General features: G+C 52.2%; 11 protein-coding genes and 1 non-coding gene across 12 annotated transcripts; 7 read left to right on the top strand and 5 right to left on the bottom strand.

The window, feature by feature from the left end:
* Positions 1-1,538: 1,538 nt before the first annotated feature.
* Positions 1,539-3,885, top strand: LDX57_009839 (uncharacterized protein; the record flags this gene model as incomplete). The annotated part of the gene is made up of 4 exons (XM_046091581.1): positions 1,539-1,645; positions 1,983-2,301; positions 2,359-2,977; positions 3,041-3,885. The coding sequence occupies 4 exons, from the start codon at positions 1,539-1,541 to the stop codon at positions 3,883-3,885; spliced, it is 1,890 nt and encodes a 629-aa protein (XP_045947558.1).
* Positions 3,886-4,353: 468 nt separating this feature from the next.
* Positions 4,354-5,871, top strand: LDX57_009840 (phytanoyl-CoA dioxygenase family protein; the record flags this gene model as incomplete). The annotated part of the gene is made up of 1 exon (XM_046091582.1): positions 4,354-5,871. The coding sequence occupies one exon, from the start codon at positions 4,354-4,356 to the stop codon at positions 5,869-5,871; it is 1,518 nt and encodes a 505-aa protein (XP_045947559.1).
* Positions 5,872-6,599: 728 nt separating this feature from the next.
* On the top strand, positions 6,600-6,670 carry LDX57_009841. The gene has a single exon. It is a non-coding gene; the product is annotated as a tRNA-Gly (tRNA).
* A 913-nt stretch (positions 6,671-7,583) lies between these two features.
* On the bottom strand, positions 7,584-8,903 carry LDX57_009842 (uncharacterized protein; the record flags this gene model as incomplete). Its single annotated transcript, XM_046091583.1, has 3 exons — positions 7,584-8,142; positions 8,202-8,680; positions 8,745-8,903. The coding sequence occupies 3 exons, from the start codon at positions 8,901-8,903 to the stop codon at positions 7,584-7,586; spliced, it is 1,197 nt and encodes a 398-aa protein (XP_045947560.1).
* Positions 8,904-9,690: 787 nt separating this feature from the next.
* Positions 9,691-10,729, bottom strand: LDX57_009843 (alpha/beta fold hydrolase; the record flags this gene model as incomplete). Its single annotated transcript, XM_046091584.1, has 3 exons — positions 9,691-9,867; positions 9,944-10,297; positions 10,364-10,729. 3 exons carry the CDS (start codon positions 10,727-10,729, stop codon positions 9,691-9,693), a joined length of 897 nt encoding a protein of 298 aa, XP_045947561.1.
* Positions 10,730-12,228: 1,499 nt separating this feature from the next.
* LDX57_009844 (uncharacterized protein) lies at positions 12,229-13,595 on the bottom strand (the record flags this gene model as incomplete). Its single annotated transcript, XM_046091585.1, has 2 exons — positions 12,229-13,398; positions 13,494-13,595. 2 exons carry the CDS (start codon positions 13,593-13,595, stop codon positions 12,229-12,231), a joined length of 1,272 nt encoding a protein of 423 aa, XP_045947562.1.
* Positions 13,596-14,466: 871 nt separating this feature from the next.
* LDX57_009845 (serine/threonine protein kinase) lies at positions 14,467-19,070 on the top strand. The gene is made up of 2 exons (XM_046091586.1): positions 14,467-16,674; positions 16,730-19,070. Exons 1-2 carry the CDS (start codon positions 15,997-15,999, stop codon positions 18,878-18,880), a joined length of 2,829 nt encoding a protein of 942 aa, XP_045947563.1. The 5' UTR covers positions 14,467-15,996; the 3' UTR covers positions 18,881-19,070.
* Positions 19,071-19,280: 210 nt separating this feature from the next.
* On the bottom strand, positions 19,281-20,227 carry LDX57_009846 (putative mitochondrial genome maintenance protein Mgm101; the record flags this gene model as incomplete). The annotated part of the gene is made up of 2 exons (XM_046091587.1): positions 19,281-19,554; positions 19,644-20,227. 2 exons carry the CDS (start codon positions 20,225-20,227, stop codon positions 19,281-19,283), a joined length of 858 nt encoding a protein of 285 aa, XP_045947564.1.
* Positions 20,228-20,490: 263 nt separating this feature from the next.
* On the bottom strand, positions 20,491-21,006 carry LDX57_009847 (uncharacterized protein; the record flags this gene model as incomplete). The annotated part of the gene is made up of 4 exons (XM_046091588.1): positions 20,491-20,559; positions 20,712-20,776; positions 20,842-20,873; positions 20,939-21,006. 4 exons carry the CDS (start codon positions 21,004-21,006, stop codon positions 20,491-20,493), a joined length of 234 nt encoding a protein of 77 aa, XP_045947565.1.
* Positions 21,007-21,124: 118 nt separating this feature from the next.
* On the top strand, positions 21,125-21,917 carry BPL1_1 (biotin holocarboxylase synthetase; the record flags this gene model as incomplete). Its single annotated transcript, XM_046091589.1, has 2 exons — positions 21,125-21,182; positions 21,247-21,917. 2 exons carry the CDS (start codon positions 21,125-21,127, stop codon positions 21,915-21,917), a joined length of 729 nt encoding a protein of 242 aa, XP_045947566.1.
* Positions 21,918-22,243: 326 nt separating this feature from the next.
* On the top strand, positions 22,244-23,383 carry BPL1_2 (biotin--[acetyl-CoA-carboxylase] ligase; the record flags this gene model as incomplete). Its single annotated transcript, XM_046091590.1, has 3 exons — positions 22,244-22,488; positions 22,540-22,811; positions 22,884-23,383. 3 exons carry the CDS (start codon positions 22,244-22,246, stop codon positions 23,381-23,383), a joined length of 1,017 nt encoding a protein of 338 aa, XP_045947567.1.
* A 477-nt stretch (positions 23,384-23,860) lies between these two features.
* LDX57_009850 (uncharacterized protein) lies at positions 23,861-24,312 on the top strand (the record flags this gene model as incomplete). Its single annotated transcript, XM_046091591.1, has 3 exons — positions 23,861-23,995; positions 24,073-24,137; positions 24,267-24,312. The coding sequence occupies 3 exons, from the start codon at positions 23,861-23,863 to the stop codon at positions 24,310-24,312; spliced, it is 246 nt and encodes an 81-aa protein (XP_045947568.1).
* Between the last annotated feature and the right edge of the window lie 526 nt (positions 24,313-24,838).

Genomic DNA, 24,838 nt, shown 5'->3' on the forward strand with positions numbered 1-24,838 from the left:
GGAAGGGTGGTGTGATGCTCGGGATATCATCGCCCCTTCTCGGAGTCTGGCACTCCCCCTTCTCCCCCCGATCCTTTATCTTCCCTCTTCCCTGGGATCAAAGAACAGTAGGGAGACTCCCAAGGAAAAACACTGGCTGGACAAGTAAAGGACGGGCCATGGAATCCCAGCAGCGGGTAACAAAACAAACCAGATAACGCAGGTCAAAAAGCAAAGAAAAGTAACGCCATTCCAGGCCGAACCAAAATTAGCAGCCGTGCCCCCCATAGGCCGCGAGGGTCTGGAATACTTATCCCGCTGCGCATCCCCGCCTCCATTTGAGGCCTCGAACGCTGAACGACCAATGGGTCCATCGCCAAGCAGCCCATGATTGGACCAGCGGGCCAGGGAGGCGTGCAAGGTTCCCTGTTGAGGGTGTCAATGTTTCTTACCGTTACAGGGCCGAGGCTCCCATCGACTGAAGAGTCTACTACCTAAACCGACAGGGGAATTGGCTCTCTGAATTCACCCCGGGAACTTCTATCGTAATGCGAATGTGTAAATCAATCTGAATGGACGAATCACTGGACAGATTCGAGAGAGTAGAGAGACAAAATGAATAAGAAAAGAAAGGCACACACCGACCGAAAGGCAACCTAAATCAAGCAGAGAACAAATCATGATTAATTAATTCCTTAAGAGAAGAAAAGGGAAAAACCGATGCTCTTCTCTCCCACAGAGAATAATAATAAGGAGGGGAGGGGGGGAAATACCCAGAAACCCCAGAATGCTAATTCACTCTTCTTTTGATTTTATTTTTTTCTGTTTTCCTTTTTTCCACCTAATATTTTGTTTTTCTCTTTTTCTTTTCTTTTCTTTTCTTATTTTTCCAAGGTACGTACAGACAGGAGAGAAAGGGAAAAGTACTTTTCTCGTCTAAGGAAAAAAAAAAGACTGCTTGCTACTGTCTGTTTTTTTTCCCTCTCATTTTCTCTCTCTCTCTCTCTCTCTCTTCCTCTACCTTTCTACTCCTACATGTTTGACTTTTCTGCTGGTGATGCGCTTTTTCCTCCACCCCCTCTCCCTCCTCTCCCTCCTTCTTTTCAACCCCAGAATCTCAAATTAAAAACCACGATGTGTCTATTCTAGCGGGGCCACCCGTTGCAGTACAAATCCACCATGCAACAAAACACCCCCAGGAGGACCCGATAAACATCCACTTACGATAAACCATCCGCAAAGAACAAAGAAAGAATCAGAGCGTGCGATTTCTCCGTCCTCAACAAACAATTCCATCAACCCCCGTTTGAACATTTCCTATTCATCGTCTGTTCATTCTTTCATTTTCAGTCATCTATTCTATCTATATCCCATCCATTCTTCGCCCACCCCCTTGGAGCGAACCCTCGTAACGCCAGTCAACTTCCTGTCTTCGAGTTGCCGACCGAGCCCCCTGACATGAGCGCTTCGATGTCCTCGCGCTGCATCTCCCCCTTCCACCTACTTCAGCTCCCACAGCCAACAAGAGAGAGTTGCCGCTTTGACTCTGCACCACCGCAATGTCCCCTCAGTCCCTTGCCGTCCCAGCGGCCCCTCCGCCGGCCGACGACGATCAACTCGCCATCAGCTTTTGGAGGAAACGATACGACAAGAGGCCTCTTTCGGCGTGAGTTCTCCACCTGTCTTTGCTTTTTCCTGTCCCGTACTGTGTATACACTCTCTGTATATTAATGGCTCGTTGCCACTCGTCTTGGAGCTGTCCCCGCCCACATCTCTCTTGTTTACTCCGGTGTACTTCATGGGTTCATCTGATCGCACGGATGATCTGCGTCGCCTCCACTTTTCACCAGGTGGTCTACGCTCTGCTCCATCTATCCACTGGGAGCCACCGGGTTGACACTTGACATTCAGTCAACCAACTCTTTATGACGCATCTCATATTTTCATGACGGATCGAATTGAAACACACCCTGGCGAGATCGTACTGACCGGACTTCCCCCAGAAATTCTATAATTGCCAACCTTGACATCGAATACAACGAACTTGCTACAACCTGGAAAATCTTCCAGGATAACCTTCCACCCGAAGATCAAATTAAATTCGACCATCGCGCCCAAACCTCCGACGATGTTTTGGCAGTCATACAGAGTGTGCAGAATATCTGGATGTCCAGTTCCAAACAACGATTGTTTACGGCCTCGATGAAATATTGCCAGAAATTTCGGGACACCTTGGAACTGCATACCGTGCTTCTGAACGCCCTTCCGAAGAACGAATACTATATATCCCTCTTCTACGGGGCCTTACAGTCGCTTATAAAGGTGGAGTAACGTGCTCCCCAGCTAGGACTATTGACATGACTGACCTGGTCGGAACAGGCGTCTGCGAATTACCCGAGAATCGTGGAGGGTCTCATGAGGGCCCTCTTCAAACTGAACAAATCGATCAAGCCGCTCGGAGAGGATGAAACCGGCCAAGCCGGCCTCTCGAAGGACTCGATTCTTCATATCGCCCGGTTCTATTCTATGACCTTTTTCATGTTGGGGGAGATAATGGATTGGTATGTGCGCACATTGAAGTGTCGTCTATTGACGAGTCTGAACCACGACCTGTACTCGGACCTTAGCGGGCTTCTTTCGAGGATTAAGCGCAGAGCCAAGGATATCATGCGTGCAATCCCTGATGAAATGGACCTGGACGAAGAGGACAGCAACAAATCACGCAAGCCGCCTATCCAGGATTTCAAACTGTGGGAGAATGCGAGATTCAGCCAGGTGGGCCTGCAAAAGCAGGCTCGTCGGTATGCAGCTCAAAATGCCATAACCCGTCAGTTAATATGGGAGATACAAAACAATGCATGCGAGCGTCTCAGCATGATGGCCGAGAGAGAGAAGCTCCTTTCGAACATGTTGGAGAGAGCCAACCAGCGGATGCGCCCCGTGAGCCAGCAGAGTAGTGGCATTGCCTGCTTGACCACTACTGCTGCGCAGGACTTAGGTATGCAGGACGGTTACCTTGGGATAGAGCGGCGGTCGGAACTAACAGTACCATCCTCGCAAGACACTTCCAGGTTCAAATGGTCCCAAGGGTTCAAGCATAAGTATACCCGGATTGAGCTGCAGGTCGCCTCAAAACACCTGCAGGATTTCTTCGACTGTGACGATCAGGTAGCCGATCTTGAATCGGACGTGCAAGTGACTGCGGAAGACAGTCTGACGGACTCTTTGCGTCACTGGGCCACTAATTGCCATTCCCAGGTCCTCGCCGTGGGAGGCTCTCCGTCCGCGAGTTTCGTGAGCCCGGTTGCCCTCATCTCCGCCTGCATCGCCAATTTCGCCCGTCAAGCTAAATTGCCTGTCATCTCCCACTTCTGCTCCCTGCCGACCAAAGTAAGAGACGGAATGACCCAGTGCGAACAAAGCCTCATCGCGTTGGCGTACAGTTTAATCCGACAACTGATCGATTGTCTGCCACCTGTATTAGAAGGCCATGCGGCTTGCAACCTGAGCACGGAGCGATTCAGTCCCTTGAACGGCACTCTAACCTCTTGGAAAGAGGTGCTGTCGTTGATCGATATACTCTTGCATTACGCCCCGCCGCTCGTCGTATGTGTGATCGATGGTTTGGATAAGATTCAAGATGCATCAACCGATCAGCATATTCGGTCTCTAGTCCGAACTCTCCTCACTCACACTCGACATCAGACTGTTCAGATGCCGAACGGCACTGAGAGCCAAAGTGTTTTGTTGAAGGTCTTGTTCACCGTGGCGGGACGACCGAGCTCGCTGGTGGATACGCTGTCTGAGAATCGACTTATACTGAGTGAATCGAACACAACCGACGAGGTGGCCGCCGTGGACCAAGCTCTAAACCCCGACGTTGGGGTCGTTATGATGAATGCATGAATTGTCAGCGAGTCGGCAAGCGAAATCGTCTAAATTATTTTCTCATCCACATTGACATGGCCACACTTTCATTTTCATTCTCAAGGCTATTTCTTTCATTTCTTTTTTCGGGTGAAAATTCGGGGCATTAATAGAATTGTGCGCAGGCTGGGATTCTCTTTAAATACAACTCTTGATTGGCAGACTGATTCGGCTTAAGTTCCTCAGTAACACTTTCCCTTCTGGTTTGCTTTCTTTTTCATTTGAATTTGCCATCTTCTTTGTTCTTTTTATTCACATTTGTGACTTTTTGCCATTCATCCAGTCCGGAGACATTTTCCAATCAATCTTTGTGTTCCAAGGATAGGCACACCTGCAGCATTTCTTGTATGTATCGATTTGGATCGCACTTTGGCTGGGACTGCCCGGCTCCCAAGCCCAGTCTTGACATGGTTATCTGTATATGTGTATCAATATCTCTGGTCCGTGATGATGACGAAGTACATATCTATTCTCTCTGCTACCATCTTGCATCTTCCCCGGGTTTCTGTCTGGTTCTTGGCAACCCCGGATATAGGTTTCCGTCTGCACGTGGCCCACCCACAGTTGCATCCGATTCTCTTCCTGTCCTGTTTGTGCTTCATTATCGACTCGTCTCTTTTGGACCCGGGATTCATTTTAGATACTTCGGGATTCTGGTCCGTCGTTTGTGGTTATATAGACCTCGGCTTCACCTTTCGCTTGGATCCTACCTCCCAGTTTCTCATCACATCCGACATAATGACAGTATCCAGCGCCGCTTCGAAGACCGTACCAAAGAGATTGTACTCCACCGAGTCACCTCGGCTGGAAGATTTCATCAAGATATGTTCCCAGAGAACCGACAAAGCTACATATACTCTAGCAGCGTCGGTGGAGAAGAACATTCCCATCTACGATGCCTCCGCCCTAGATCCTCTCGATGCCCACCTTGCCGACGACCTTCAAGATGAATGGCACCACATCCTCAACGCAGGGCCCGGAATCTTCGTGCTCAAGGGCATGTACCACCCCAGCCGGTACGAGTCCACACTCGCATCCACCAGCGCCGCCTTCCAGCGCATCGTCGACCAAGAACGCCAATCCACCACCACCAAGGGCGACCACTTCGCCGTCGGCGGCAAAAACGACCGCATCTGGAACTCCTTCAGTAAGCATGCCACCGAGGACCCAGCCTCCTTCATCGACTACTACTCCAACCCCTGGCTCCGTCTCGTCAGCGAGAGCTGGCTGGGTCCCGCCTACCGGGTCACCGCGCAAGTCAACGTCGTCAAGCCCGGCGGCGCCGCCCAGGAAAGCCACCGCGACTACCACCTAGGGTTCCAGGAGCTGGACCGCTGCGCTGCCTTCCCGCGCTCCATCCAGCTCACGAGCCAATACCTCACGCTCCAGGGCGCCGTGGCGCACAGCGACATGCCCCCGGCGAGCGGGCCAACGCGCTTCCTCCCCTTCAGCCAGACCTACGAGGTGGGGTATCTAGCATGGCGTCGGGACGAGTTCCGGGCTTATTTCAAAGCCAATTACACGGCGTTGCCGCTGGCGCTGGGCGACGGGTTATTCTTTAACCCGGCGGTGTTCCACGCCGCGGGGGCAAATGAGATGGAGCCTGACAGCAGCAGCCCCGGTGGCGGGTTCCATCGCAAAGCAAACCTGCTTCAGATTAGCAGCGGGCTAGGCAAGACGATGGAGACCATCGATACGGTCCCGATCGTGGATCGGTGCTGGGACGGCCTGATCGAGCGGTATCGAGCAGCGGGGAACACGCTGGACGCTCCGTTGGAGGCGTTTGTGCTGGCGGTTGCAGATGGGTATCCGTTCCCGACGAATCTGGACCGTCGGCCGCCTGCGCCCAGTGGGATGGCACCTGAGAGCGAGCAGGAGATTGTGCGTCGGGGCTTGAAGGAAGGATGGGGACGAGAGCGAGTGGTGGGAGAATTGAGACGGATGCAGTCGGACTCTTGCGCTTGATGGCTAGTTAATTAGTTGGTCGCCGTAATTGATTGGCATGAGTGACATGGACACTGACTCGTCAAAGTTTGCTAATATACGTACATACGGTGTAGTATGTACGACTCCACATTCCATAAACGATGGCCGTCCAATATAATTCCTTCATCTGTCCCAAAACTCTGTTTTGTTTGCTATCCTCTTACAAATCAATCATTTCGAGCATTTGACCTGTACAGTACCTTTGTGACCTCCTCTTCCAAGGCCTAGGAAAAAGCCGACTAGACCAGGCCAAGCCACACACATAAGAATCGAGTCGAGTATCGTCCCGTCCGGTGGCAAAACCGGGTTTCGATTGGCAGATCCAGCCTGGTCAAGAGTCGATCGGACATGCCGATGAGACATGGGTGCAATCCGGGGCTAACTCCATGCAATACGAGGCCATAATAGAAGCATATCATAACCTCTATGTACCTAACCTCTGGTTTTCTTGCGGGTCGGACCCTGACTCCGGAGGAAATTTTCCTATTCGAGTGGGCTTGCTTGGGCTGGTACGTAGATTGCCTTGTGCGTTACTTGTGGCATATTTGTTAACTCGATTCGTGAGCTGTCTGATATAAATGATGGCTGGTATAACCTAATGTACATACATGGATGGCTACTTCGATACTGGAGGTATGTACCCACGACCCTTATCAACAAGGCAACTGCTTTATATATCCAAAAGTCAATGTCCAATATATCAACCAGCATCATTGGTCTAGTGGTAGAATTCGTCGTTGCCATCGACGAGGCCCGTGTTCGATTCACGGATGATGCATTTTTTTAGTTGCTTTTATTTCTTCTTTGGGCTTGTTTCATTTTGTCTGTCCGCTAGTCTATCTTTTTTAATTAATTAATATTAGCTAGCAATATAACGATAATACTATATGTCATTGACACAGACCAGACGTTCCTAGCCCAGACCGCGTGTTCAATCCGACACTCTGGATATGCAATGATCCGGCCTTTTTTTGGTCTATAGTCTATACAATATCCCCGCTTGATATTTACAGATATTACTAGAGAAACCACTAGACATGAATGAAAAGCATAAATAAAGTATATACTCCATTTACCTTGATACTCCCACGGAGAGAGGAACTCATCCGCACCCCCTCGTGCTTCACCTTCCCTATCTGTCTCCCCTTGTCGTCTAGTATCCCCTTCTCGCTTCTCTCTCCCCGACGAAGCGGATCTACATGAACTGTGCGCAGGCCGCAGAGCACCGCGCCGCGCACGACTCTTAGTCTTACTTTTACTTCTTACGAATAAGACTACGGAGTACGAAGTACGGACGGTGTCCCACTGTCAGTGCCCCTGGGCTATTAATAAACGGCAGGCAACTTGACTGACTAGCTTGGTTTTGATGATTTGTGGGTTCGCCCTGCCTTCAGATGGAGATTTGAGGACTACTAGGTGGGAAAATTAATCAATATCCGGGTGCTTCCGGCACTTGACGTTGTGGAATGGATGGGCTAGGCTGCTTCGTTTTTCTTATTTTGATCTATTTGTTATTGTAATTTGTGGGATGCGGTGAGAGATGGGGTGTGGTTCTCGAGGTTACCTACTCTGTAGGAAGTAATATACTGCGCATGGGGAAAAAGTAGGAGCATTATGACTTTTATTATTATTTATTTCCAATACAAAATGAAATATCGTGCACATATACATAGCATAGCACAGCAAGCACACTACTTATGTGCCATCGCCTGCGTGAAGTCCGTCTGCACGCGGATCCCATGCAATGGAATCTCATCGCCACTCAGACTATCCGACTTGCCGTTGTGAGCCGGCTTGAGGCTGGGACTCAACACGTTGGTCACCATATGCCCATGGTCGTAGCCCGGTCGGAGCGCCGCGTCCAGCTGTCTCTGCAAACACCCCTCGTCCGAATCATCCGGGAGGTGGTAGAAGGAATGCCGATTCGGCGGCTTGCCGTGGTGTTCTGTCGCAGTGCTGGGCGGATTCTTGTTGTCCATGGTGGATGGGAGCACGTTGAGGGGATCGGACTGGCTGCCCTTGGAGAATGGCATGGTGCGACTGCGGAGAAGCGCCGGCAGCTTGCCCTTGATCCGGAGGAGACGAGCGGCCAGCTGAAGGGCCGGTCGTAGGGTGGGGAGACAAGCGGATATGATGCCGGCCGACATCTCGATGGCGGTCCAGCCGACGGTTGGGGCGAGGGTGTAGGATGAGTCGGCCACGGAGTAGGAGAAAAGGACCGAGAAGCGGTAGGCAGAGGCGAAGACGACGCTAGGAGGGATCTGTTAGAACAGACATGAGAAATTCGCATGCAATGCGAAAATACGTACAAGAATCCCAGTCCAAAGGCAAGCGTGACGGCCATCTTCTCCGAACTTCGCAGCTGCAAGCTCCATATCTGGGGAATCGGAAGAGCCAGGATGACCAGATCCGTGACAATAGTGGAAACTGCGTTGGCAATCCAAGTGCCGACCTGGTTGATGCACCGGCCCTCGAGATAAGGATACCAGAGCTTCTGAACAGGCACGCAGATAAAAACAAACAAGAACGTGATGCAGATGACCCAGCAGATGATGAAACCGCCGATGATGTACGCCCAGAGTTTGAAGTACCCAAACCGAAAGATCCGATAGTACATCAGGAGTATACTAAGTTTGGTCCACACCAGGTTGAACACATATAAGATTTCGGCAACGAGAAGATATTTCGCGATCATGACAACGCTGTTCGGGTGTAGTGTATCGGCATGAAGACCCATTCCTTCATGGATCATTGCAAAGATGAAGCCGACGACCACGAGATTCCAGCCCTGGTTTGGTCTCAATTTTCGACCTCCTTCTATATTTCGGAAAGTGCAGGGCGGATATACTCACCATCGACCACACAATCATCCAATCGTCCCACCACAACTTCTGTTTGCGTTCAAAGCGAGCCAGTATGCGAAGACAGACAGCCACGAATGCCAGCACCGTGACGGAAATAGTGGTAGCCCTCGCCCATGGCTGAAGGTTGCTCGAGTCATCGTCGTCCATGGTTAACTAGTGTTGGCCCGGGAGGAACGAGATGAAAGAGATGAAGAGGCCATGACCAGGGATCGGGGAAAAGAAAGGGAAAAGGCATGGCAGATTGGTCAAAAATCTCCCGCCGATTTGGAAGAGTCTTAGACTCCAGTCGAAGTTGATCATTTCTTTCTTTTGCCCGTTTCCGGGAGTTCCTGAACCCCATGGTCCGACGCCATGGTCTTAGCCTCGCAGGCCCCTTACTCCATGAACTGTAGGCCAAACTTCCAGAAAGCCAGAAACGGGATTTGCTTTTTTGACAGTCCGTCTATTAAGCTCTTCTGCTGGCATCTGATTGCTCGGGGGTGGGTTTCCCTGGCGTATGGCTCCACCCTCCGTTTCTGCCGAACGATCTGCAGGATCCGCCTATTGCCTTGGTGTGAAGTTTTTTCTTCCTCCCCTCCCCCCCAAAAGGTGGCCCAATGTCCTGTTTAGTGATAGTCTTACACGGCTAGTCCGCGGGCCAAGGCCTGACCAAGTGGCGCGGACGAAAATCTATTCGTATTCATTTCATTTGGTGCGACAAGTGCTGGCTAGACAGGCTAGTAGCCTACACCGTAGTACTTATAATCATGCTCCGTCCTCTGAGCCGGACAATCGGACGATGATGGCCGGAACCACTTTTGGCCCGCGGCGCTCAAATGGTTGGACACGATGAATTGGTGACCGAACCATCCCCACTAAGACAAAGTCTATTGTTCAGACCGTTGGGCGCCGCCCGTCTGAGATTGTCTCTGACAGGCCTGTCAGGCTTGATGCCTTACGGGGTATATTTGGTGACGAGGTCCAATAGGGCCTCGTTGATTTGGTCCGGGTGGGTAGCGTTGAGATAATGTGCTCCCCCTTCGATCATGACCAGTTTGGCCTCCTTGGACGAGGTGAAAAGTTGTATTTGTTCGCTTGGGACGGTCTTTCCAAATGGCGTGTCTTCCGTTCCCTGAAGACCGGTCGAAAGATTAGTAGGGGTTTACCGAGGCACCGAGGCCGAAAGCGTCAAGTCAATGTTTACTCACCTGTAACCAGTAGACAGGGCATTGGATGTCTCTCAGTCGCAGCAACAGCCCGTCCCTCTCCAACAGACAAAGTACTGCCATCCGCGCCTTTCTTCGGCCCTCGTCACCTTGGTACACCTCTTTCACGGTTTTGGTCCAGAACTCGCTGGACTCGGTCGTCGCCGCCGCTCCGAAACCGAAGCCGCCCACCATGCCGCACCACGCATCATCTATGACAAATTCTGGGGTAGACGAAGGGCTTGTCCACTTCTCGTAGAAGGGCTTGAGAATGGGCGTAGGATCCCAACATCCCTTGGATCGCGAGTCTTCCGACTCGGAGTCCATGGAGGTACCGAGAGGCATGAGGCCGAGAATCTACACGCGGGGGTTAGCATGTGATGCTCTATCGATACTTATCCCCTCGAAACCATCACGACTCACCCTCTCCGGTGCCAGTAAGGCCATGCGGGTCACCATCCAACCTCCCTGACTCGTTCCCAGAGCAAACGCCTTCTGAATGCCGAAGTGATCCATCACCTGTAATGCCATGATCGCCGTATCCCAGTAGGTGAAATGCTCGGAGGGGGAGCTGGTCGAGCCATGGCCAAGAGGCTCAATGGCTAGCAAGTTCATCGCATCCGTCAGGCGGCTGCTGTTGAACTGATCCCGGTAGAGCGAGACGGTCATGCACATGGAGTTGATGAGAACGCATGTCGGTTTGGCGGGGTCATAGCTATCGTTGGAGAAGGCGTAACCGGCCTTGATGCCGCCGAGATGGGGGACCTGAACGGTTTTGGTTGCGGCCATGTTGAGAGAAGACGTGCTGTGCTGGACTGTAGTCAAGAAAGAAGAGCTCCTTTTTGCAGTATTTACCGGATTGAAGCTCCCGGTCCCTCGTACATATCATGGTCCCATGAATGACCCCTCCAAATGGGTCAGGACGGCCATGACCAACTCAATTACCGGATGGAGTAGGACTCTAGGACTATGGAGCCCGCCAGCTAGCTCACCGACTTGTTGAAACATGGACTAACTCCAATTGATCTTCGCTCATGACAGGATTTTGTGCGACGGGGAAGGTTCGGGCGAGGCACCGAATTGGGAGAGATCAGCCGCGGACGGGTTCCGCTGGAAGATGGAGAATTGTTGTCCAGTCCAGCCGTCATTAGTACTGGCGTCACTGGCGCGCCGAGTTATTGCCGTCGGAGGTGTTGAACATAATTTAAAGGAAGGAAACGAACGCTCTAGCCTGCTGCATGCACAGAATTATGGTTATTAAACCGAGCCATGGCCCACGATCCAACCTCGTGGGAAAAAGTCAGATTAAACAATAAGCTGCACCCCAGGAGTTCTTGTTGTGGATGGAATGTATTCTCAGTTGATGCATGCATAATGCTGCAATGCAGTACGGGAAATATACAGATAGTCAATGCAGAGTGTTGCAGCGAGCTATCCGGAGTTGACACGATATCCGGTCGTGCAGATACTTTCTGACAGTGTCACCATCCGTTTCAGAGCTCAATGATCTTCATGTAGATGGATCAGGGGTTTGAAGTTGTTGTAATCTGTGAAGATGGGAAGAATGGAAAAATGGAAGAGGAAGAAGAGAGAAGACGGAGGGAAGGAGAAGCACTTCTGCGATGTCACCTGTTCATGACAGTACCGGGTAATCTATACAGAGAACTCAGTTTAGGACTAGCGCAGTCACATATGAATGCCCTCATCTCAGAGAGTACCCGAGTATATCCGGCTAGAGAGGTGGACTAGGAGCGAAAAAGAACATAGTATATGTTCTTTATTAGCTATACACTTGACAACCAACAGCAGACATTAGTACCCCAGTAATCTATGTACAGAAACTACCTTGGTGGGTAGTCGGTCGCACAGCTTTTCATGTGTTACTATATTATGATAATGATAATTAGAAAGGCTATAATTTGCTAATAGAGTACGGAGTACAATTGATTTTATTATATTGTTCGTACCTTTATAGACGCAAGATAAAAATAGGAGTCCGTTAATGCAAGGAGTAGAAATTGAAGAATTCTTGGTGACAAATTCAGTATTCCTTTTCGTAGTTCATTCAAAGCTGGGTCCAAACATTGCCCACTTTATAGCACCCGATGCACAACAAAAATTGATACATTTACCCAGCCCGGTATCTGCTGCGACAGGTTGGCTCCATGGAATGCACAGACATGTTATGTTCCTATTTCCCGTAGTTCCATCATGGCCTGGCCCAACAAGTAAAGTTTCCATCTGCCGCACGCACCCTTCATCGAGACAGTGAGGGACAAGGCACATACTCATATCTTTGCTATCGCAGAGATAATGGGTGGTTCATGCCAGTTAATTACCTGCCGCTGGCGCAACGAGAAGGTACTGCGTGCTGTCTGAAGGAGATTACCCTGGATCTCTTCTAGGAGTCTGGGAATTGTGGCGGGAAGCTCAACCAGCGGAATATCCGACCTGCGCGTCTGCTTTGGAAGGTCTCTCCTATATACTCTGGCGTATTGGTCTGAAAGTTCCTTCGTACCCAGCATAATGCACAAAGGCGCCCCGCGAATGGTCCATTCACGCAGTTTCCAACCGAATGTGAGGGAGCCGTTCAGGTCCGCCTGAACACGCAGATCAAGCGCCGACAGTGCTGTATCAATTGAATTGATTTCAGCTAATAAGGTTTGCCATTCCTGTTCCCTGTGTGGGCTTCCACTTGGGATGATGATAACTTGATTCTCAGCAACACGAGGTGGAATGACAATCCCTTCGTCGTCGCCATGGGTTGCGAGCATGATGCCGAGGGCGCGGTTCGAGAAACACCATGAATTCTGCCATACGTGCACCCCAGAACTAGCGCCATCATTGGGAGCAACGGTCCGATCAGATGCCGTGATGCTGTATTTTCTGCTGACGCTCTGCCCTAAGGCACGACATGATCCTCCATCGACACATTGGTCCAATGTTGGCACATACGCAATCACAGCAGACCCATGGACATCAGCACTATCAAGGGCAGAGGAGGGATAACTGCTGTTAATATAAGCACGGTAACCTTTGACAACCGGAACAGCCAAAAGCCCTTCGTACAGATCAGCATACATGTCAAGAACCTGCGTTTGTTCTTCACTAGCATCCGACTCTGTCAAATGTGCCGTATGTGCTTCCTGCACGAGAATCTCCCGGGCTCGGAAGAGCGGCTCAGGGTGCGATACATCACAGGTCACTAACTTCCACTGGTTGAGACGAAGCGGGAGGTCGAGGCGATTTTGAATCCACCTTGCAAAATGCGAGTATATGATAGATGAAGTGGTAAGCTGATCTGCCTCTAGATTCCGAGTATGCTGTTGATTGTATTCATCGCTCGTATCCGTGGTTTTCGGTGTCAAGAGGGGAAAAACACAGTTCTGGACGCCCATGAGCTGCAGCTGCTTGTGGAGAGATGCTTGGACTCTCTCCCAGATGACGCATAATGCTGGCTATAAAATATTATCAAAGCGAAGAAGAGTTAGTCGGGAAAATTATGAGAGGCTTGGAAGGGAGAGAATGATGGAGAGAGAATGACAGGACAAACCCTAAGAACAAAGTGACCCTTTGCCACCAGACTTCGGTCTATCATATCTGCTTTTGCCAAAGTCTCGCGATACCACACCCAAAAGTCGCCATCCTTTGCCATGTCGATCTGTCGGAGCGGTGTAGCGATAACTGTTCTTCGGTGTGCCATAATCTCAACGCTCGCTGAATATACTAAGTGCCAAATTTATTTACAGGTGGACTGCGTTGTTTTGATGCAAAAAAGGTGTAATATCCCAGTGTCGGCGGTATTCACTTGGGCGTAGCCTGACCAAGTGGCGTATGATATCAGCCCAGAGCTTTTCATGCGCTCAGACCTATGCCGGAAAACATGACTGCCTAATAGATCCTAGTCACTTGTCTCACAGAGAGCGATAGACCCTAAGAGTAGTTGTGTTTGTGACCATATTCTAAGGACACCAACCATAAACGCCTTCATATTGATGTAGCGGTATATAATGACCAATCATGAGTGCCGTACAGTAAAGAAGATACGTGCCACTACTTAGTTTATTCAGTCCTCTCTTATACACGGAAGGACGACGCAGGAGATTCCTCCACGCTCAGCTTTTAGGCTTCAAGCTTGACCCAGATTTCTGTGCTTTGGCGTACAAAACTAGACCATCGATTCCCAGAATATTTATTCGGCTTAACAGCCAGGATCAAGAAGCTCCACGCCTAATATCGTTTCGGCAGAATACGGAGCTGGCATAACCTTTGAGACTGGATTGTCTGATCTCAACGGCGGGTATTGTCACATTATATCTAGGTAGAGTTCTTCCATTGAGTGCTCTTGAGAGTATGGCGGACTGAAGTAAACTAAGAGTAGAAAAGCAGGTAGGAAGAAGATTACTAATTGAGATATAGTTTATTAAGATTACTTATTTATGATACTTAGTCTTCTACTTATTCTGCATTCAAGTGGTTATCTTAGATTACTTAGGGCGTGCTTAGGTCAAGTGAGCTCAGGGGAATCATAACCCGGAGGTACATGTACGCTGTCACCGCCTTAATCAATTCATAAGGAATATATCACAGGGCCCTAGATAACCACCAGGACCCTTATTAGAACTCAAGACCAGGAGGTTTCTATATACAGCAAAGAAAAGAATGTGTCCTTGATGTCATAACGGTCCCTATTACTGGGTTCTTCTATTCGGCTATTCTGTTTCGTTATCTACATACCTACCGTACCGTACCGCGGGGGATGACAATAAGTCCATCAATTAATTTCCCGACCGTCACAGATCCAGATCGATCTCCCAATAGTACTGAATAGTCAATGGACTATAACGATAAATATAATATATGTCCTAAGTGATCGATCAGTGGACCCGGAAAGGTGCTGCTAGCTCCCGGTATAGAGAATCCCTCGCGTTCAAACAAAGACTCCAGCACCCGTCCCTGTTGGATGGATTGGACCCCTTTCCAAAGCCCGGTGTGATGGTGTCATTTCCATGATTCGATTCCAATAACTATGTCAGGCCAACGTCAGGGCTCGAACACCAAGGGTCGCACATATCCCGCCAATCGCCATCCACGATGCTGGGCCTGCGGAATCAAGAGCCACTCAGATGTATCGAACGAGCTGACAGAGTTCGCCACGGAGGGCCCCTGAACCAGACCGAGTCTTTCGCCGTCCGCGCAAGACAAGACTTGACTTCAACACTAGAAAAGTGGGGGCTGGACCGTTGCACTTGGCGAATGACGGCTGGCGCAAGGCGTGATGGATCGAGATCGGTCCGCGCACACTCGCCGACGTCCGTAAGGCTGTCTTGGTCATGATCTGTCGAAGACGACGTGATAGATCATGAATGCACTCCGGAGACAGGTCATCTCGCTAGCAAGTCAATAGTTAGTAATAATTTTCTCCGGCCTTGGAAGGAATGCCTGCAAGAACGGATCGACGGATTCCGGTCTCCCAGGAACCGAAAGAATGGGAGAAAGAATGAAGAGGGGAGAAAGAAGGAAGAGGCGTAAGGTGAAACACCACCCCCGTGTTGGTGCCTGCGCCTTCAGGCTGGCCCCGTCTTGCTTTTCTTTTTTTGGATTTTGTCTCTGGTGATTCCACTTCTCTTTCCTTCGCGTCCTCACCCTTTCTTTGCTTTCCATTCCTCTCGGTCGCCTCGACTTTCTTCGTCTTTCCTCTTCTCTTCTTCCTCTCGTTTCAATTGCCCACGCTCTTTTGCTGCTTTGCCAATTTTTCGCATTTCCCACGCGTCTTCCTCGGTTCGACCCACTACCCCCCACAGCAAAACTGTCCAGAACCAGATCTGCGATTTTGTCCCCTCACGATCTCTCAATCATTAACGCAATTCATGTCTCTCATTTGACGATCTCGTGTCGCTCATTCGCCCATTCGCTCACAATCCTTTCTTTCCCGGGCAAACTTAGTCCTAGTCGTGGGGCTGCAGGACAGCCTCTGCTGTCTTGCCCTTCCAAACCAACCCTACCCGGTTATTCACAAAAACCCATTATCACCCACAGATCGTCTTCTCGTATAAATGTCTGGCCGTCCTGGTTTCGCCGAGAAGCGACTGTCCGTCCATCGTTTTCAACAGATCTCCGACAATTCGCAAGAAGGCATGGCGAACCCGAACGATGTGACCATCGAAATTCCGCTGAGCACCGTCCCAAGCCGAGGAGGTGTCCGGAATCCCAGCGTCAATACTCCCGTGTCGCCCAATACATATCAACCGCCAGGTGGGAGCCCGAATCCCAATGCGAGTGAAAAGACCGGGCTGGTGCCAGGCCCTGGTCCGGGCCGTCGGAGGAGGGTCGATACTATGGGGGCCTCGGTGGAGGAGAGCGAGGACGGGACGATCACCACCATGGGTCGCATCTATCAGAAGATCCTCAACTTCTCCATTGTCACTCGCTACATGCTCTACGTTACGCCGCTGGCGATATTGATTGCCATCCCGATCATCGTGGGCGCGACGGTCGCGCAGGACGCGACCATTGGCGGCGTGCCTGTACATTGGTTTTTCACCTGGATCGAAGTGATCTGGTTGAGTCTGTGGGTGGCCAAACTGGCGGCCCGAGTCTTGCCTTATATTTTCCAAGTGCTGTGCGGTTTCGTAAGCTCGGGAACGCGCAAGTATGCATTGATTCTTCACAGGCTCCAGATCCCTATCGCAACTGTGATTTGGACTGTGATCTCCCTCGTGACGTTTTTGCCTGTAGGTTTCTTCAAAAAATATACTGAGAAGGCAATTTAGCTGACGTTCATACTAGATTATGACCTTGAATCCTGTGAAGCAGAAGCAGAACGATACAGGAACCAAGTCTTGGGAGAAAACCATGAAAAATATCCTGTTTGCTCTCTTTGTCTGCAGTCTGATCTTTCTCGCGGAGAAAGCGCTCGTTCAACTTATCTCGATCAGTTATCATCGGAAGCAGTTTGATACTAAGATCAAAGAGTCCAAGCGGAACGTTTATCTCCTCGGGCAGTTGTACGAGGCTTCGCGAAGCATGTTTCCTATGTACTGCAAAGAATTTGCCGAGGAAGATGCTGCCGTCTCCGACTTGATCACAAGCAAGGGAAGTCGCCTGCCCCGTGCGGGCTCGGCCCCCTTCCGCATGATCAGAGAAGTTGGACACGGATTTGGTCGAATCGGTGAAAAAGTGACGGCTGCCGTGGGTGATGTGGCCCAGGAGCTGACGGGAAAGGAGGTCTTCAACCCCAACTCGGCCCGGTCTGTCGTCACTTTGGCTCTTGAGCGGAAGAGGTCGTCCGAGGCGCTGGCCCGTCGAATCTGGATGTCGTTTGTCATCGAGGGCCGTGAGGCTCTCTATCATGACGATATTGTGGAAGTGCTGGGCGCAGGAAAGGAGGCGGAAGCGGATGAGTGCTTCCAAATTCTTGACGGAGATGGCAATGGCGATATTAGTCTCGAGGAGATGATCTTGGCCGTTGCGGAGATCGGGCGCACGCGCAAATCATTGACCCACAGTTTGCATGATGTGGACCAGGCGATTCATGTCCTTGACAATCTTCTGCTCACCGTCGCGTTCGTTGTCAGTCTGCTGGTGTTCGTCTCCTTCGTGACGAGTGGTTTCGGCACCGTCATTGCCGCCGGTGCTACCTCCCTCTTGTCCCTGAGTTTCGTCTTCGCCACTACTGCTCAAGAAGTCTTGGGTTCCTGTATCTTTTTGTTCGTGAAGCACCCGTTCGACGTTGGAGATCGGGTGGATATCGATTCCAAAGCCTACTTTGTCGAACGTATTTCCCTTCTCTTCACCGTGTTCCGCAACGTTGCCGATCACCGCATTACGCAGGTCCCCAACGTCGTTCTCAACAACTTGTGGATCGACAACTTCACTCGTTCCAATGCCATGCACGAGACACTGACCATCCCCGTCAAGTTCGAAACGACGTTTGTTGATATCCAGAACCTCAAGGAGGAGCTAGAGCAATTCGTGCGCGACAAGGACAACTGCCGTGACTTCCAGCCCGAGCTTGATGTTGATGTCGTGGGTGTCGGCGACATGGACAAGCTTGAGCTGACCGTGAACATTCGCCACAAATCCAACTGGTCAAACGAGAGCGTTCGTGCCGCACGCCGCTCGAAGTTCATGTGTGCCCTGGTCTCCGCGGTGCGCAAGATCCCCATCCGCGCCCCCGGTGCCGAAGCACCGGCAGAGGACGAGAACGATGACGAAGGAAAGCCCGATGGAGACGGACCGGCCAAGAATGAGACCACCGACAAGAACACGGACGGGGGCATGAGCCGCGAGAGCACAGCCAATGCTCCTCAAGGGCTCGGCCTGACCGGCGCCGACTCCAAGTCCACCGGATTTGATATTGGCCGGTCTTCCGTTGGCTCGCTGCAGCATCGTAACCGAACCGGCGAGGCCTCCTCCAGCACCTTCAGCGGCGGTCTCTCCCCGGAACACGCACGCATGCGTTCTCCCGCGGCGGAAGAGTTCCGTGACGTCCAGGACGGCGATAACTACCAAACCCCCGCCGCCTCGCCAGAACAGAAGCAGCTCAACATCAACAGCTACGGCAGTCTCGAGCGAACCGCATCGACCGGCCGTCGTAAGGAGGGAACTCGGTCGTCCATCCCCACAGCCACAGGGGGTGTTCCCATCCTCGCCGCACCGGTGCCGCAGCGTCCGGCGCAGGCCGCCGCTCCAGAATACTACAACTACGGCGGCGGCAACTACTACGACCCGCAGGACGGGCCTTATGATCCCAACCAGCCCTTCGAGCTGCCTTCGGCGCGTGACGCCTCGCCTGCTGGCGTCGGCCATAACCAGGAATATCCCTCGCCGTATCTGCGCGGACCTGCCTCGCCCACCGAGGGTCGGGGGGCTGACGCCGAGCACGAGCAGATGCCGGGGTCGTTCGTTTCTCGACGACCGCCTCAGGCAGGACAATGATCCTGGAATGAGAAAGAAAATCTACAGTGATATCAATACATTTATATCTCGGATGTAATACAAAATGAGCGCAATGGTTATATGAAGTTTGTACTATTTTGGTTAATATCAGCGTATGGGCGGGGTGATTTGAGGTCTTCCATGACTTTTGCAAGATACTACCAATCAATTTCATCGGATTTTCGTACACTCTTCGCTAGAAACGATAGATGCCGTACTCCTAACAACCTTTCGTATGGATCGACTGACGGTGCATTTATTCTGCATTAGACTTGAGAGATTGTATGGTAACAACGATGACAATGACTATAATACAAGCGACTATCTCTGCATTGCTCGTAGCACGCAAGCAGACATATCGACACAACCCCCTAGCTGTCTAGAAACTCATCGGTCCCGATCACCGCGTATTCATCTCCTTCCACGGGTACGACACCTGGTCATCCTTTCGCAGCCAGATCTTAGACTTCTTCTTGTTCATGATGTGCTCGACGAACGCCTCCCGGGTATGCTCGGCCTTGAACTTGCGGATGAAACGCGGATCCCAGAGCTCGCTGGCAATGCCCAGGTCCTTACAGCAGCGGACCAGCGCATTGGACCGACAGCCCTCAGTGGCGGTGGGGATTCCATCAGGCGTGAAGTAATCCTGCTCGCCTCGAGCGACGGACACAAGTCTATATTCCAATATTCATGAGCACTTGACCATCGTACAAACCACAAACAGTTCGGGGGAAAAAGCAAAAGAAAGGATAGTGAAACATACCGCCCATTACACACCAACGCATACTCCCTCGTCACAGTCTTCGGCGTCACGATGCTCTCGCTGCGCGGCACGAGCCCCCACCCACCGGGCCCGAACGCGCGGTTCAGAATCCGCCGATACTTGATCTCAGGCAGGTAGAGGATGCCGTCGGGCTTGATCTCGACTTCGGCGGGGTCGGTCGGGGCCAGGAGCACGTCGGCGGCTTCCTTGGGGAAGGGCTCCGCGCTGAGTCCGTGGAAGGACCGCGTCCAGTCGATCTTCTCCTCCGTCGAGACGTCCAGCTCCAGCGGCTTGTCGGAGAGCCCGGTCTTGGAGATGTTGCCGGTGGTCTGGTGCGAGGGGGTCGGGGAGACGATGCGCGAGGCGCGGTCTTGGGCGGGGGAGGGCGTGGGAGAGGTCGGGTTGGGGGTGGTGGGCGGATTGACGTTGTTGCTGCTGGTCGCTGGTCGGGGCGGTTGTTGTTGCTGTCTGAATGTGGCGGACTGCGTGATGGATCGACGGGGGAGGGCAAGGCGAGCTGTCGGTGCTCGATTGAGCAGAGTCTCCGCGGAGCGGATGGAGAGCGAGAGACGAGGCAGCGACATGATTGCAGACGGGAGGATTGGGGGAAGAAAGGCGATTGAGTGAAGGAAGGAAATGAAGATTAATCTTATCGATGGACGGAAAGGGAAGTCAGCTTGTCATCACGTGATGCGACGCCTGGCAGCTGCAGATGGGAGGAGAGAGTCGATTGATTCAAGAAAACTATGGAATAGAGCATAGAGCATGCAATAGATGGAATCATAGTATACAGGCTTGGGCTAGGATCTAAGAACCGGAGCATTGTCTGGCTTACACTCGCACGCCGTTACGCATCCTTGGTCTGCGTGCGCTGGTCGTTGCCCTGACGTTTCCAACACTCGCGGAAAGCCTCCATCTGTCGATGCAGACAAGCGAGAATAAGTCAGCGCAGTTCAAGTGAGCAAGACAAGATGCTGAGAATCTGTCTCGCTGCAATGAGTGAAGCTGGAGGGAACAGCAGCGACAGAAGGCCCATCCTGTCCGACCGCGATGACATGACCGACTCACCTCGTCCTTGCAACTGCGCCAGTCCTTTTTGGCAAAATAGCAGTCGTTCATCTTATCCTGCTCGACTACACGCCGTCAATTGAGGCCTTGAGGCAGAGATTAGAGTGGGAACTGGATTGCATTGGCCTACCTGCGCAGCCCGTACTGAAGATCCGCTTGTCCCTGGCCTCCGATCAGCTCCGCGGCTTCTCTCTGCACTTGTCCGCTCCGGTTTCTCATTGACTCACCAGTCGTCGGGTTCATCGTCGTCGTCTACTTCCACGGGCGGGTTTTGGTGTTGCTCTTTCTGCGACATTGTACTGTTCTTGCGATCGGGATCGGGTTGTGCCTGGAAGATCGAGTTGTTCTGTCTCGGAGTTGCTGATTGATTGATTGATTGATTATCGCATCTCCTTCCTACCGAATTCCCCGCCATGGCCACTCCCAACGCCAACTTGAACGGCACAAAGGTCAACGTCCTAGTGTACAATGGTGTGCTCTCCCCTTTCTAAATCCATCAGTATTATGTTCTGACCCTGTCTTTCAAATCATACAGGCAATGGAACTACTGTCGAATCCGTCCGCCACTGCCTCTACACCCTCCGCCGCCTGCTTGCCCCTCATTATGCCGTGATCCCCGTGACGGCCGACATGCTCATCAAGGAGCCCTGGACCCTCACTTGCGCTTTACTGGTGATTCCTGGCGGCGCAGACCTGGGCTACTGCCGTGCTCTCAACGGCGCGGGCAACCGCCGCATCGAACAATTCGTGCGCCGCGGAGGCGCCTTTCTCGGCTTCTGCGCGGGCGGATACTACGGCTGCAAACGCTGCGAGTTCGAGGTCGGTGACAAGACCTTGCAGGTGATCGGGGAGCGCGAGTTGGCCTTCTTTCCCGGGACCTGTCGCGGCGGCGCATTCGGCGGGTTTGTCTACCATAGCGAGAGCGGGGCACGGGCTGCCGAGGTGACGGTCTCGAAGGAAGCGCTGACGGCCGGGATTGTACCGGCGAGGTTCCGCTCGTATTACAATGGAGGTGGTGTCTTCGTGGATGCGGCGTCGTATGCAGACAAGGGTGTGGAGGTGCTGGCGGACTACGCGGAGGAATTGAATGTCGACGGCGGGTCGGGTGTCGCCGCCGTGGTCTACTGCAAGGTGGGCGAGGGCGCGGCGATCCTGACCGGACCGCATCCGGAGTTTGTGCTCCGTTGCAATTTGGATGGTGGTTGATGCTGACCGAATGTAGGTTTGCCGCGGCCAACCTCGACAAGAGCGCCGGGGGTCCGGAATACGCCCGCATCGTGGACGCACTGGCGGAGGATGATCGGGCGCGGACGGACTTCTTGAAGGCTTGTCTGGGAAAGTTGGGTCTCCAGGTTGCACAGAATACTACGACCGTGCCGTCGCTTTCGTCGTTGCATCTCTCCGCGCTGGACCCAGCCGACACGGAACAGATCGTGTCATCGCTGCGAGACATCATCACGACAGAGGGGCAGGAGGAGTATGTAAAGGATGAGAATGACACATTTCGCATCGAGAAGGCCGGGACATGGAGCATGGGTTCCCTGGATGAGGCCCTGCCCCAAAGCTCGGAGGGAATCGTCGATTACAATGCTATTACGAAGAGGATCGTGGTGCATGACGAGGTCCCGTCGTCGAAAACGACGCCCTATTTCAACCACCACGCCTTCTACTCCCACCTTCGTCGATGTCAGTCCCTCTTGAAGGAGGGTGCGTCTGAGTTCGGGTCGAATCTGATATACGGAGAGGTTCTGACAAGCACCAGCACGATCTTGGAAAAGTAAGTCTTCGTCTCCCGCGATGCATCTGTCGGCCCGGCTAACCGGACCAGGAACCCTAAGCTGTTGCGCAAACTGCCCCAAGGGTTCACGTCGTGCGCCACCACGCAGGTGGCTGGCCGAGGGCGCACATCCAACGTTTGGGTGTCCCCGGCCGGCGCACTCATCTTTTCGACGGTGCTTCGACACCCGGTCGAGAAGCTGCAGTCCTCGCCGGTGGTGTTCATCCAATACTTGGCAGCCATGGCGGTGGTGCAGGGCATCAAGAGCTATGACGAAGGGTACGACGCCATGCCGGTCAAAGTGAAATGGCCCAACGACGTCTGTAAGTCGGCCCAGATGCAAATTGAACCAACCTTTAGACTGCATGACAGAACGGCTGACTAGGTCTCACCAGATGCACTGGATCCTGAGGATCCGGACAAGAAACGCTACTTAAAAATATCCGGCAACATGGTCAACTCGCATTTCTCCGGGAACGGATATATTGCTGTCGTCGGCATCGGCGTGAATGCCCTCAACGCCTCTCCGACCACGTCGTTGAGCGCTCTCGCCGCGCGCTTTGTGGGTCCTCGGGCGGCCCCCATCAGCCTAGAGAAATTGCTAGCGCACATCCTCACGACCCTGGAGGATTTGTACGCCCGGTTCCTGCGCACCGGATTTGACCGAGGGTTCGAAGAGATGTATTACAACGACTGGCTGCACACAAACCAGGTGGTGACGCTGGAAGAGGAGGGAGGCGCGCGAGCTCGCGTCAAGGGGATTACGCGCGACTACGGACTGTTGCTGGCCGAAGAGTTGGGATGGAACGATCGGCCGACGGGTCGCATCTGGCAGCTGCAGAGCGACAGCAACAGCTTCGACTTTTTCCGCGGACTCCTCAAGCGCAAGGTGTAAAAATGTAAATAAATTGAGGGTGTCGACTGTCGAGCAACGTAAGCCCAGCGGTGGCTGAAGACTGGGCAAAAGGCTTCGGCCAGCGCCAAGGAGGCTTGGTCCGGGCCTAACCACAGGGCTGAGCCATAATTTTCGCGGTTGCCTGGCTTTGGAGAGGGGAGTGGTTAATTATAGATGAAAATTCGGTCTGCACCGTGGGTTGACGGTGGCTGATCCACGGACCGGCGGCACGAAGAATGAAGAAAGATTCGAGAATCGTCAATGGAGTTAATTCTGTAGCCTCGTAAGATTGTCAGAAACTGAAATTCGGGATGGAGAAAGAGGATTAGCGGTCATGTGCCGTGTTTGCATTTAAACCCGCGTCTTTCCTCCGTTGGGGGCTTCTTTCATCCTTCCATCTTTTTTCTCCATCTTTCTTTGTTGTCAATCGGATAACCCCGTACGCTCATCTCCGTCAACACACTACTTTCGTTCACCATGTTCAACTTCTCCTGGTTCAAGTCCTCCAAGGAGGAAGAGGCTACCCAGCCCACCTGGAACGCCAACACTCTGACCATGGAGCAACCGTCGAGTCCCGCTGCTCCCCAGCAGCAGGTGGTCACCGAACAACCCGTACGTCACACTCGGTCCCTTGTTTCCCCGTGGAAGATCTGATGCGATGATGCGACGGTCAACTAACCAAGACCCAGTCCTCCCAGGAACCCATGCAGATGAACCTCCGAGGTGGTGGTGGTGGTGGCGTCTGCTGTGGAATGTTAGTCGTCCCTTTTCCCTTTTGACTTTGGATTTTCCCCTCTCGACCCGTCTTTTTGACCCGTCTTGTTCCATACTTTCCCCTATCTTCGATCCCGATCTAACATGGTTTGTTTTTTTCTGAAAATAGTTGCGCCGGTCTCGCCTGCTTCGAATGCTGTGAGATCTGCTGTTAAATGAGGGACGACGCCCTTGGATTTTGGACGATGGTTATGATACCCGAAATATTATTGTTGTTTGATTTATCATTATGTATGGATGAGCAAGTCTGCCGCTGTCAGACATTATCTAGTTGATCGGCTCCTGCAAGGGTGCAAGCCATTTGATGTCATCCCTTCAACTTTCTGGCAGTGAAAATGAATAGACGTCTGTTATACCGTCATGGCACGCATAAGTTCACAACTTCTGCTGCATTGTTCCCACCGCCAAGCAGCGATCGACACCCCGATCCGACTAAAGAAAAACCTGCCGGAGTCGGGTGTGTGCGATGCACGCCGATGCATGGGGCCGTGGACCGTCGAATCCCAATGAATGAATTCCACATCCTGGACCATCTTTGCTAAACTGCGTCACCGGCCTCTCCGAGATACTAAGGAAACTTGTTCTCCACTCCACTACACCATCTTCTGCTGAATTCGGCCCTGTTGCTCCATAGATTATAATGTCGACGCCTCCTTGCCTCGGTAGTCGGTAGGCAGCATG

The sequence above is a fragment of the Aspergillus melleus genome, assembly GCF_016097325.1.
Source record: "Aspergillus melleus strain CBS 546.65 chromosome Unknown contig6, whole genome shotgun sequence".
Taxonomy (NCBI): domain Eukaryota; kingdom Fungi; phylum Ascomycota; class Eurotiomycetes; order Eurotiales; family Aspergillaceae; genus Aspergillus; species Aspergillus melleus.